The 14332-nt window shown below is 35.3% G+C and overlaps 1 protein-coding gene across 2 annotated transcripts; it reads left to right on the plus strand.

The window, feature by feature from the left end:
• Positions 1-10673: 10673 nt before the first annotated feature.
• On the plus strand, positions 10674-14332 carry LOC115997337 (secretory carrier-associated membrane protein 1-like). Of its 2 annotated transcripts, none has more exons than XM_031236880.1 (13): positions 10674-10874; positions 11393-11431; positions 12086-12184; positions 12306-12368; positions 12585-12618; positions 12710-12832; positions 12923-12988; positions 13052-13145; positions 13331-13376; positions 13483-13550; positions 13661-13709; positions 13787-13852; positions 13943-14332. In XM_031236880.1, exons 1-13 carry the CDS (start codon positions 10821-10823, stop codon positions 14027-14029), a joined length of 888 nt encoding a protein of 295 aa, XP_031092740.1. In that variant the 5' UTR covers positions 10674-10820; the 3' UTR covers positions 14030-14332. The 2 variants fall into 2 exon arrangements, with proteins under 2 accessions (XP_031092740.1, XP_031092741.1); XM_031236881.1 differs by having other exon boundaries at positions 13094-13145.

Consider the following 14332-nt stretch of genomic DNA (forward strand, 5'->3'; position numbering starts at 1 on the left):
CGGGGGCTGCGCCTCCACCTGACGAAGCGTCAGTGGGGGCGGGATCGGGAACATCGATGATCGGGGGATCGGCGGTTGTCTTGGGGGCGGCTCTCTTCGCGCCAAGGGCCACCTTCGTCTTAGGGCGAGGGGCGGCGATCGGGGCGATGAATGTTCGGTCGGGCGACATACCTGCACGAGTAACAACGGGTTAGTTCGAATGATCGGACTGTAAAGACCAATCTGGAGGAGTTTGAGTCTGGCAAAAGCAGTTTCGACGACCTTGACTCGCCCCGGCCAAAGAACCTTCGGCGACTGGAATGGCGATCGGCACTGGCTCATACTTCCCGTCACGGCCATAGTCGGGGGGTTCGAGGTTGGCGTTCTTGTAACTCTCCGGGGTGCGGAAAATCAGGTAGTCGTACACCTCAGAGGAGATCTTCGCGGCCGCGTCGGTGAGAGCTCGGGTCCGCTTGGGAAAGCTATGCGCGGTAAAATGCGTAGACCACACTCGGGGGACCGGTAACCTCCACTTGTACTCGACCGAGAGTATTCGATTCTTCCACCCCTTGTTGCTATTGGGCACGTTGGTGAGAGTGCAATGGTGCCCTCGGGACTGAAGCATCAAATAACCCCCGCCGTGTTTGGCCGAGAGGGGTCTGACGGCGTAAAGAAAGTTGAACAGTTCCATCGTGCACATCAGCCCGTGCCGAGTGCAGATCTGGGGAAAGCACGCGATCATCCGATGAGCGTTCGAAATGATCTGCCCCGGAAGGACCTCATAGTACTTCAAGAAAGCAAGAAGAAAAGGAGAGAAGGGGAAGGTCAGAGGCGCCTTCAGGGAGTCCAGATGAATCCCGAGCCAGTCGTCGACGTGTCGATCGATAACGTTGCCGAGCGACCGACTGACCTTGTAAGGAATCCGACCGCGTAACAACGCGTGGATTTCGTCTACCTCGGCTCGGGTGAGCAAGCACTTCTGCTGTTGAACGACCTCGCTGTTGAGGAAGAGCATCTTCTTCCGGGTCGCGGAAGGTTCGTTGGCGGTCTGATCGGCCTCTGCTGGGGTCGGATCCGACGAGCTGGTTACCGCTGGGGCGTGCGATGCTGACGACTGGCGGGGGTTCGGCGCTGATGGACTCGCTTCGCCAGGGGCCGGGAGTGCGCGGGGTCGGGATGAAGCCTCGGGGCCCAAGGCACGCCCTGGGGCTTGTAACTTCCGAGGGACGCCCTTCCGAGCTAAAGAGACGGCAATCTCCTCCACGGCGCGGGGGCTGAGATGAGGGAATATCTTCGAAACCACTGCTCGTGGCGATTTGCCCCGGCCCGACGAGCTAACACCTTCGGTGGAGGCTGAGGGTCGCGGCGGCCCTTCGTTTTCCTCGGCGATTGGAGAGACGTGTTCCACCTCGTCGATCTGATCGAAAGTGGAGCCTCCCGTTGAAGGAGAAGAGCTTTCGCTGACCGCTTCGTCGCCTTCGTCGTAATCCCGAGTCAATACGTTCTGGCTGTCCGAGTCCGACATCCTAATTCCTATTTAAGCGAAGGGATTGGGGTTCAGCTGGGAGGCGTGGCCGACCTAAACTACGGGGTCTAATCTTGCTAAAAAGGAGCAGGATAGAAGGCTTACCGAGTATGGGGGCAGCGGAAGAGAGCAAAGACTTCGCGATGTGACACGGCGATTATCCTTCGTTTCCGCTCGGGAGGCTCTGATCTCCGAATAGCTGTGGAGGCGAAAGTAGGCGTCGAAAAGTGGAGCGCTTATTTATTGGCGGGGAGGGGTAAGCGACGGCCGCGGTGACGGTTCGGTTTTCGAGGGTTTTCCCGCCAAAGGTGTTCTCCGCCGTGGGCGAGCCCTCACCAAGTTCCGGTACATCCGCGCAGGAGAACCACGACGACAAGTAGCAACGCGGTCTGCTTGACCTGAGTTTTCACCCCAAACCACTCACTCGTGCTTCCGCTCGTCGCGCTTTGGGGTGAGGGGGCTAGATGATAGTGAATATACTCCAGGACCGGTCGGATGCACTCCAGACCCGGTCTTTTGCTTTCGGTCGGGGAGTCGGCTGGTCGGGATTCTGATGTGGGCTCGGCCGTCACGGGTCGAACAGTGCCCCCGGCGGGCTCACGACTCGGCGTGCCAAGGACTGCCACGTACTCCTTCCCGCTTAGGCGTAGAGGAAAGAGGGCGCATGCGCGCCACGTTCCCGCCATGCCGGAGGTCGGCAACCGTACCTTTTCCTCCCTTATAAATAGCACATTTATGAGGAAGGGGAGGATCTTTTGACTGTTTCTAGACGAAGACTTAAAGAGAGCTCGGAAAGTAGGAAAGCCCACTGCCAACCTGCCGAGACCTTTGAGCATTTATTGACTTGTAACCGGGTTTGGATCCTGGAGTTAATAAAGATCGTATTTTCCGGTTTTACTTGGTGCACGTATTTTACCACATCACATGCCTTGATAACAAAATTTACATGTTTATGTATCTAATTGCAAATTTAAACAGTTTGAGGGCCTAATTGACTTTACAGATAAAGTTTGATGTCTTATTTGATACATTTTATGCCAAAAAAAGTAACATTTTTATTTACCTGTTATTATAGGTCACTAACAGGTAATCATGCCTTGATTACTAAATTGACATGTTTATGTATCTAATTGCAAATTTAAAAAGTTTAAAGGCCTAGTTTACTGTACAGATAAAGTTTGATGGCCTATTTGATACATTTTATTCCAAAAAAAGTGAAAATTTTATTTACCTGTTATTACAGGTCAGTAATAGTTAATCATGCATTGATGACTAAATTGACATGTTTATGTATCTAATTGCAAATTTAAAAAGGTTTAGGGCCTAAATGACTGTACTGATAAAGTTTGATGGCCTATTTGATACATTTTATGCCAAAAAAAGTGACATTTTTATTTACCTGTTATTACAGGTCACTAACAGGTAATTATGCCTTGATGACTAAATTGACATGTTTATTTATCTAATTGAAAAATTAAAAAGTTTGAGGGCCTAATTGACTGTACAGATAAAGTTTGATGGCCTACTTGATACATTTTATGCCAAAAAAAGTGAAATTTTCATTTACCTGTTATTACAAGTCACTAACAGGTAATCATGCCTTGATGACAAAATTGACATGTTTATGTATCTAATTGTAAATTTAAAAAGTTTGGGGGCCAAATCGACTGTACAGATAAAGTTTGATAGCCTATTTGATACATTTTATTCCAAAAAAAAAGGAAATTTTTATTTACCTGTTATTACAGGTCACTAACAGGTAATCATGCATTGATGACTAGACTTACATGTTTATGTATCTAATTGCAAATTTAAAAAGTTTTAGGGCCTAATTGACTGTACTGATAAAGTTTGATGGCCTATTTTATACATTTTGTGCCAAAAAAGTGACATTTTTATTTACCTGTTATTACAGGTCACTAAAAAAAGTGACATTTTTATTTACCTGTTATTACAGGTCACTAACAGGTAATCATGCCTTGATGACTAAATTAACATGTTTATGTATCTAATTGCGAATTTAAAAAGTTTGAGAGCCTAATTGACTGTATAGATAAAGTTTGATGGCCTATTTGATACATGCTATGCCAAAAAAAGTGACATTTTTATTTACTTGTTATTACAGGTCATTAACAGGTAATCGTGCCATGATGACTAAATTGACATGTTTATTTATCTAATTGCAAAATTAAAAAGTTTGAGGACCTAATTGACTGTACAAATAAAGTTTGATGGGCTACTTGATACCTAATTGACTGTACAAATAAAGTTTGATGGGCTACTTGATACATTTTATACTGTACAAATAAAGTTTGATGGGCTACTTGATACATTTTATGCCAAACAAATAAAGTTTGATGGGCTACTTGATACATTTTATGCCAAAAAAAGTGAAATTTTCATTTACCTGTTATTACAAGTCACTAACAGGTAATCATGCATTGATAACAAAATTTACATGTTTATGTATCTAATTGCAAATTTAAACAGTTTGAGCGCCTAATTAACTTTACACATAAGGTTCGATGTCTTATTTGATACATTTTATGCCAAAAAAGTGATATATTTATTACCTGTTATTACAGGTCACTAACAGGTAATTATGCCTTGATGACTAAATTGACATGTTTATTTATCTAATTGAAAATTTAAAATGTTTGAGGGCCTAATTGACTGTACAGATAAAATTTGATGGCCTACTTGATACATTTTATGCCAAAAAAAGTGAAATTTTCATTTACCTGTTATTACAAGTCAACAGGTAATCATGCCTTGATGACAAAATTGACATGTTTATTTATCTAATTGCAAATTTAAAAAGTTTGAGGGCCTAATTGACTGTACAGATAAAGTTTGATGGCCTATTTGATACATTTTATGCCAAAAAAAGTGACATTTTTATTTACCTGTTATTACAGGTTACTAACAGGTAATAATGACTTGATTACTAAATTGAGATGTTTATGTATCTAATTGCAAATTTAAAAAGTTTGAGGGCCTAGTTTACTGTACAGATAAAGTTTGATGGCCTATTTGATACATTTTATGCCAAAAAAAGTGAAAATTTTATTTACCTGTTATTACAGGTAACTAATAGTTAATCATGCATTGATGACTAAATTGACATGTTTATGTATCTAATTGAAAATTTAAAAGGGTTTAGGACCTAAATGACTGTACTGATAAAATTTGATGGCCTATTTGATATATTTTACGCCAAAAAAAGTGACATTTTTATTTACCTGTTATTACATGTCATTAATAGGTAATTATGCCTTGATGACTAAGTTGACATGTATATTTATCTAATTGCAAATTTAAAAAGTTTGAGGGCATAATTGACTGTACAGATAAAATTTGATGGCCTACTTGATACATTTTATACCAAAAAAAGTGAAATTTTCATTTACATGTTATTACAAGTCAACATGTAATCATGCCTTGATGACAAAATTGACATGTTTATGTATCTAGTTGCAAATTTAAAAAGTTTGAAGGCCTAATTGACTGTACAGATAAAGTTTGATGGCCAATTTGATACATTTTATGCCAAAAAAAAAGTGACAATTTTATTTACATGTTATTACAGGTCACTAACAGGTAATTATGCCTTAATGACTAAATTGACATGTTATTTATCTAATTCAAAATTTAAAAAGTTTGAAGGTCTAATTGACTGTACAGATAAAATTTGATGGCCTACTTGATACATTTTATGCCAAAAAAAGTGACATTTTTATTTACCTATTATTACAGGTCACTAACATGTAATCATACTTTGATGACAAAATTGACATGTTTATGTATCTAATTGAAACCTTAAAAAGTTTGAGGTTCTAATTGACTGTACAGATAAATTTTGATGGCCTATTTGATACATTTTATGCCAAAAAAGGGACATTTTTATTTACCTGTTATTACAGGTCAGTAACAGGTAATCATGCATTGATGACTAAATTGACATGTTTATGAATCTAATTTCAAATTTAAAAAGTTTGAAGGCCAAATTGACTGTACAGATAAAGTTTGATAACTTATTTAATACATTTTATGGAGAAAAAAAAAGGGACATTTTTATTTACCTGTTATTACAGGTCACTAATAGGTAACTCTGGCTTGATGACTAAATTGACATGTTTATGTATCTAATTGCAATTTTAAAAAGTTTGAGGGCCAAATATACTGTTCAGATAAAATTTGATGGCCTACTTGATACATTTTATGCCAAAAAAAAGAGAAATTTTCATTTACCTATTATTACAAGTCAACAGGTAATCATGCCTTGATGACAAAATTGACATGTTTATCTATCTAATTTCAAATTTAAAAAGTTTGAGGCCTAATTGACTGTACAGATAAAGTTTGATGGCCTATTTGATACATTTTATGCCAAAAAAAAAGTGACATTTTTATTTACCTGTTATTACAGGTCACTAACAAGTAATCATAACTTGATTACTAAATTGACTTGTTTCTGTATCTAATTGAAACCTTAAAAAGTTTGAGATTCTAATTGACTGTACAGGGCCTATTTGATACATTTTATGCCAAAAAAAGATACATTTTTATTTACATGTTATTACAGGTCACTAACATGTAATCATGCATTGATGACTAAACTGACATGTTTATGTATCTAATTGCAAAATTTAATAAGTTTAAGTGCCTAATTGACTGTACAGAAAAAGTTTGATGGCCTATTTGATACATTTTATGCCAAAAAAAGTGACATTTTTATTTACCTGTTATTACAGGTCACTAACAGGTAATTATGACGTGATGACTAAATTGACATGTTTATATATCTAATTGCAAATTTAAAAAGTTTGAGGGCCAAATTTACTGTACAGATAAAGTTTGATAGCCTATTTGATACATTTTATGCCAAAAAAAGTGACATTTTTATTTACCTGTTATTACAGGTCACTAACAGGTAATTATGACGTGATGACTAAATTGACATGTTTATATATCTAATTGCAAATTTAAAAAGTTTGAGGGCCAAATTTACTGTACAGATAAAGTTTGATAGCCTATTTGATACATTTTATACCAAAAAAAGTGACATTTTTGTTTACCTGTTATTACAGGTCACTAATAAGTAATAATGCATTGATGACTAAATTGACATGTTTATTAATCTAAGTGTAAATTTAAAAAGTTTGTGGGTCTAATTGATTGTATTGATAAAGTTTGATGGCCTATTTGAAACATTTTATGCCAAAAAAAGTGACATTTTTATTTACCTGTTAACATTTTATGCCAAAAAAAGTGACATTTTTATTTACCTGTTATTACAGGTCACTAACAGGTAATCATGCATTGATGACTAAACTGACATGTTTATGTATCTAATTGCAAAATTTAAAAAGTTTGAGTGCCTAATTGACTGTACAGATAAAGTTTGATGGCCTATTTGATACATGCTATGCCAAAAAAAAGTGACATTTTATTTACCTGTTATTACAGGTCACTAACAGATAATCGTGCCATGATGACTAATTTGACATGTTTATTTATCTAATTGCAAAATTAAAAAGTTTGAGGGCCTAATTGACTGTTCTAATTGCAAAATTAAAAAGTTTGAGGGCCTAATTGACTGTACAAATAAAGTTTGATGGGCTACTTGATACATTTTATGCCAAAAAAAGTGAAATTCTCATTTACCTGTTACTACAAGTCACTAACAGGTAATCATGCCTTGATAACAAAATTTACATGTTTATGTATCTAATTGCAAATTTAAACAGTTTGAGGGCCTAATTGACTTTACAGATAAAGTTTGATGTCTTATTTGATACATTTTATGCCAAAAAAGTGACATTTTTATTTACCTGTTATTACAGATCAGTAACAGGTAATCATGCCTTCATTACTAAATTGACATGTTTATTTATCTAATTGCAAATTTAAAAAGTTTGAGGGCCTAGTTTACTGTACAGATAAAGTTTGATGGCCTATTTGATACATTTTATGCCAAAAAAAGTGAAAATTTTATTTACCTGTTATTACAGGTCACTAATAGTTAATCATGCATTGATGACTAAATTGACATGTTTATGTATCTAATTGCAAATTTAAAAAGGTTTAGGGCCTAAATGACTATACTGATAAAGTTTGATGACCTATTTGATACATTTTATGCCAAAAAAAGTGACATTTTTATCCTATTTGATACATTTTATGCCAAAAAAAGTGACATTTTTATTTACCTTGATACATTTTATGCCAAAAAAAGTGACATTTTTATTTACCTGTATACATTTTATGCCAAAAAAAGTGACATTTTTATTTACCTGTTATTACAGGTCGCCAAAAAAAGTGACATTTTTATTTACCTGTTATTACAGGTCACTAACAGGTAATCATGCATTGATGACTAAATTGACATGTTTATGAATCTAATTTCAAATTTAAAAAGTTTGAGGGCCAAATTGACTGTACAAATAAAGTTTGATAGCCTATTTAATACATTTTATGCAAAAAAAAAACGGGACATTTTTATTTACCTGTTATTACAGGTCACTAATAGATAATTCTGGCTTGATGACTAAATTGACATGTTTATGTATCTAATTGCAAATCTTGATGACTAAATTGACATGTTTATGTATCTAATTGCAAATTTAAAAGACTAAATTGACATGTTTATGTATCTAATTGCAAATTTAAAAAGTTTGAGGGCCAAATTTACTGTACAGATAAAGTTTGATAGCCTATTTGATACATATTATGCCAAAAAAAGGGACTTTTTTATTTACCTGTTATTACAGGTCATTAATAAGTAATCATGTATTGATGACTAAATTGACATGTTTATGAATCTAAGTGCAAATTTAAAAAGTTTGTGGATCTAATTGATTGTATTGATAAAGTTTGATGGCCTATTTGAAACATTTTATGCCAAAAAAAGTGACATTTTTATTTACCTATTATTACAGGTCACTAACAGGTAATCATGCATTGATGACTAAACTGACATGTTTATGTATCTAATTGCAAAATTTAAAAAGTTTGAGTGCCTAATTAACTGTACAGATAAAGTTTGATGGCCTATTTGATACATGCTATGTCAAAAAAAGTGACATTTTTATTTACCTGCTATTACAGGTCACTAACAGGTAATCATGCCATGATAACTAAATTGACATGTTTATTTATCTAATTGCAAAATTAAAAAGTTTGAGTGCCTAATTGACTGTACAAATAAAGTTTGATGGGCTACTTGATACATTTTATGCCAAAAAAAGTGAAATTTTCATTTACCTGTTATTACAAGTCACTAACAGGTAATCATGCCTTGATAACAAAATTTACATGTTTATGTATCTAATTGCAAATTTAAACAGTTTGAGGGCCTAATTGAGTTTACAGATAAAGTTTGACGTCTTATTTGATACATTTTATGCCAAAAAAAGTGACATTTTTATTTACCTGTTATTACAGGTCACTAACAGGTAATCATGCCTTCATTACTAAATTGACATGTTTATGTATCTAATTACAAATTTAAAAAGTTTGAGAGCCTAGTTTACTGTACAGATAAAGTTTGATGGCCTATTTGATACATTTTATGCCAAAAAAAGTGAAAATTTTAATTACTAGTTATTACAGGTCACTAATAGTTAATCATGCATTGATGACTAAATTGACATGTTTATGTATCTAATTGAAAATTTAAAAAGGTTTAGGGCCTAAATGACTGTACAGATAAAGTTTGATGGCCTATTTGATACATTTTATGCAAAAAAAAAGTGACATTTTTATTTACCTGTTATTACAGGTCACTAACCTGTAATTATTCTTTTATGAACTAAATTGACATGTTTATGTACCTAATTGTAACTTTTAAAAGTTTGAAGGCCTAATTGACTTTACACGTAAAGTTTGATGGCCTATTTGATACATTTTTTGCAAAAAAAAAGTGACACTTATATTTACCTGATATTAAAGGTCAATAACAGATAATTATGCCTTGATGAACTAAATTGACATGTTTATGTACCTAATTGCAACTTTAAAAAGTTTGAGAGCCTAATTGACTTTACAGATAAAGTTTGATGGCCTATTTGATACATTTTATGCAAAAAAAAAAAAAAAAAAAAAAGTTACATTTATATTTACCTGGTATTACAGGTCACTAACAGGTAATTATGCATTGATGACTAAATTGACATGTTTATGTATCTAATTATTCATTTAAAAAGTTTGAGGGCCTAATTGACTTTAACGATAATGTTTGATGGCCTATTTGATACATTTTATGCCAAAAAACAAAAAAAAAAAAAAAAGTGACATTTATATTACCTGGTATTATAGGTCATTAACAGGTAATTATGTCTTGATGACTAAATTGACATATTTAAGTAACTAATTGCAACTTTAAAAAGCTTAAAGGCCTAATTTACTTTACAGATAAGGTTTGATGGCCTATTTGACACATTTTATGTAAAAAAAAAAAAAAAAAAAAAAAAAGTGACATTTATATTTACCTGGATTACAGGTCACTACCTGGTAGTTATGCATTGACGAACTAAATAGACATGTTTATGTAACTAATTGCAACTTTAAAAAGTTTGATGACCTAATTGACTTTAGATGTAAAGTTTGATAACCTATTTGACACATTTTATGTAAAAAAAATATAAAATAAATAAATAAAGTGACATTATATTTACTTGGTATTACAGGTCACTAATAGGTAATTATGTCTTTGTGAACTATATTGACATGTTTATGTATCTAATTGTAACTTTAAAAAGTTTGAGGGCGTAATTGATTTTTCAGGTAATGTTCGATGGCATATTTGACACATTTTTTGCAAAATAAGTGATATTTACATTTATCTGATATTCAGGTCACTAATAAGTAATTATGACTTGATGAACTAAATTGATCTGTTTATGTACATAATTGCCACTTTATATCCTAACTCTTATTTTATTTTTATTTGAATTTTTAAAGTCAAGCAGTCTAAGTTTGGTTGACACCTATGACCTATATAAGCACAATCGCGCCTGTTTTCGCTCCCACTCAGGAATCGCGGGATTCGGCGTCGAAGGCTGACAAAATTTCTATAAAAGGAAAACATAAAAACTGAAACTTTAACGTCTCTTCCTAATCAATCGTCTATCGTCCTGAGCACAATACCGCATTTTTTCAATCTAAAAATTCTAAACTCCATGCTCTCCCACATTCAATCAAAATTATACCCATTTTCCCTTTTTCCCTTTTTTTCTTTAATCAGATCTGCCAAAGTTTTCCAAAAAGCGTGAATTTCATATTGTTGTTCTTGATACTGTGCTGATTCGTTCTCATGGCGTATGATAATCCATTCGACGAAGAAGAAGAAGAAGTTAACCCGTTTGGGGTATTTCCCCATTTCCATGCAAACATGCTATATATGTTATTGCGGCTTTGATTTTATGGTTTTAGTTTTGAAGATTGTCCGTCGCTTTGGATTTTAGGCCTGTTTTATTTGCATTAGGGAGCTTATGGATTGATTTTTAGTGAAAGTGCATTTTGTTGGTCTGTACTGAAATTTCAAATTGAGATTCTTGCTATTTGATTAGCTGTTTGGCCTCAGAAGAATATAGTCAATGTCTTTTTATATGATAGGGACAATGTTTTTTTTTTATATGTTGTCTTTGTCAATGAAATTGGTTATTCATTTTCTGGCAACATGGTTGTCCTTTCAGATGTGAAATTCTCTGAGAGAAAGATATGAATCATCATGTGATGATGTGAATGATACGTTGGTGAGCTTTAAATGTGATGTTTTTTTTGTTTTCTGAGTCATGGCATGAAGAATGTGTGGCTTTCCATTTGATTTTTCAATGAAATGTTCATAACTCACACTTTAAGCATGATGTTTGCTTCTGATTTTAGGACCAAAGCACTCAAGGTAGCGGTCCATTTAATATGGCAGTAAGTTTATTCTTTTTCTTTTGAATTGTGTCCTTTGTAATCTCTTCTTATCCTGGAAATTATTTCTGCTTTTCTTTGAGAACTTTAACATGGTAGCTTCTTTTTTTTTTCTTCTTCCCTGTTATTGTATTGGAATTGTATAATTAAAGGCCCATTTGGTTCCTTGCTACTTTGCATTAAAGAAATGATGGAAACTTTTTTTTTTTTTTTATGTTAATGATGAATTGAACACAGTGGACTTAATGTACATTACAACGGGAACGAAACCTTCCTAGTAATTGTGCTGAGCATGTAGAATTGGTCTTGACTTGCTGCTATCGAGCCAGTTGTGGTTGTGCATTAGTGCTGGTTCTGGTATTGCTAATGCTACTGACCCTTTTTTCACCTCAGATTGTGCTCTCCCAAAGCCTAAATGGTTATGGGAATTTGGGAAGGTTCATTGTTCAATTCAAATTCAATCTGTATTTCTGTAACATTTAACTCACAAATTTTTGCTCTAATAAGACAGCTTTACTTCTGTATTTCTGTATTTCTGTATTTCAATTCAAATTCAATCTGTATTTCTGAATTGGTGATATTCTGTAGTTCATGTATATAAGCTGTTCACCGATAATTTCATTGCTTATGAATTACTGTTCTTGCTGAAATCACCAGAATCCTGGGAGCAAGCCGTCTGCATCAAGCTCAAGACTTTCCCCTCTTCCACCTGAACGTGCTGATACTGTAGATATTCCTATTGATAGTACCGCCATGGTGAAAAACAGTGCTATTGATCTTTTTCAAAGATTTTAGATACATTTTATAGTGTATAGGATACTTTTTTACTCTCTCAAGGATTACAATTAAAATGGCTTGTTTAATTCTATGAATCCAGGAATTAAAGAGGAAGGAGGAGGAACTTCATGCTAGGGAGGCTGAACTGAAGAAGAGGGAACAAGTAGGATTCTGAATTTTATTTTGCATTCTTTTGATGCTATAATACACTAACATAATCTCAAAGTTGTCATCTATAAGATTGATTTTGTATGTGGAATGAACTTTTGCTTGCCATATCTTGTCATTTGGGGTTCTTATTTGTAGCCTGAATTCCTATCCTTTTCAATTCTTCATCTGTATACAAACATATGTAATATATTCTTGGTGTTTTATTTAGGAACTGAAAAGGAAAGAAGATGCCATAGCACGGGGTAGGTCTCTGTAATGTCTTTGTATACTTTTAAGTCTTATATAGAACTTGTTTAAATTAAGCTCTCCACTGCACTTTTTGTATTTGCTCAGCTGGGATCGTTATAGAGGAAAAGAATTTTCCACCATTCTTCCCTATTATTCACCACGATATTGCGAATGAAATTCCAGTTCATCTACAGAAGATGCAATATGTGGCATTCCTGACACTATTGGGTAAGCCTAACTCAGTTGAAGAGTTTTACAGGATAACAATCTTAATACGCTACTGTGGTAGGTTCACATTTACTTTTTGGTGATGAGCAGGTCTTGTTGTCTGTCTTGCCTGGAACATTGTTGCCGTTGCCTTAGCAGCTTGGGTGAATGAAGAAGGTTGGTTTCTGGAATTCGATTATGTTTAGCGACTTCAATAAGGTTAACTTGTGTTTTTTACAGGTCCAATGATCTTCTTTCTTGCTATCATCTACTTCATAACAGGTGTCCCTGGAGCCTATGTGTTGTGGTATCGCCCTCTCTATCGTGCGATGAAGTACTTATCTCTGCTTCTCCCTTCATCTATTTATTAATATTTTAAATCTGCACATTTAGCTGAACTACTGTAAACAAAGTCCCATAAAACAGTGCATGATAGGTTCCTCTGATTGTCACAAAGTTTAAATTTGTTAAGAACGACTTGATGAATGGATGTATTGTTTTTAACTGCACTGAATGCAGGAGCGATAGTGCATTGAAGTTAGTTTGGTTTTTCTTGAGTTACATGGTAAATGCTTCTCCTCCTATTTTCGTCTTTCTGCTTGATCGAAACCCTTGAACTGTTGCATGTGTTGACGTTTGATTTCCTTTTTCTTTAATTCTTCGCGGTGAAGTTTCACATTGGATTCTGTGTTGTTGCTGCTGTTGCGCCTCCCATCTTTTTTAAGGGGAAATCTTTGACGTAAGCTGCTCTGCTTCATCCCTGAATTCAGTACATTATTATTCGGTGTCACCATTTAATTTTCCAGAATGTGGACTCATAGTACTTCCTCTTGATCTTCCTATTCACAGTGGTATCTTGCCTGCACTCGAAGTTTCTTTCAGCAGTTCTTTCGTTGGGGTAAGTGCATATTGCATAAAGATGATCTGCAGAGTGTCTGTATTCGGTTTTCTCATACATTTGCATTTCAACTGCAGATATTCTACTTTATTGGATTCGGGCTATTCGCCATCGAATCACTGATGAGCATATGGGTCATTCAGGTTCAGTTTATATGATCTTCTCGACAAATTTCACCCTGCATGCATGAAACTTGTCGTTTGAAAACGCTCACTGTTCGTTACAATGTGCAGCAAGTGTACATGTATTTCCGGGGAAGTGGCAAAGCGGCAGAGATGAGGAGGGAAGCTGCAAGGCAAACTATGATGGCAGCGCTATGACACCACAGCTGTGGAGTGGCGGTGGGTGGCGGTAGCGCTGGTCTGGGCTTCGGGCTTTGGATTCTTCGATTGCTTTTATATCTTTTCTCCTCTCAATTCAACCTGCAGATCTGAACTGGCCACTGGTACTAGATGAACATATACAGGCTGTTTATATAGTGACACTACATTAGTCCTTGCATAAATGCTGCATTTACTGCATACTCAACATTGAATTTGACTGATAGTTTTTTACCCCCTTTTTCTTTTTCCTCTTTTCTGGTTAGAAGTTTTTGTTTGTTTGTTTTTTGCAACTTTTTCAGA

Source organism: Ipomoea triloba, chromosome 11 (genome assembly GCF_003576645.1).
Source record: "Ipomoea triloba cultivar NCNSP0323 chromosome 11, ASM357664v1".
In the NCBI taxonomy this organism is placed as follows: domain Eukaryota; kingdom Viridiplantae; phylum Streptophyta; class Magnoliopsida; order Solanales; family Convolvulaceae; genus Ipomoea; species Ipomoea triloba.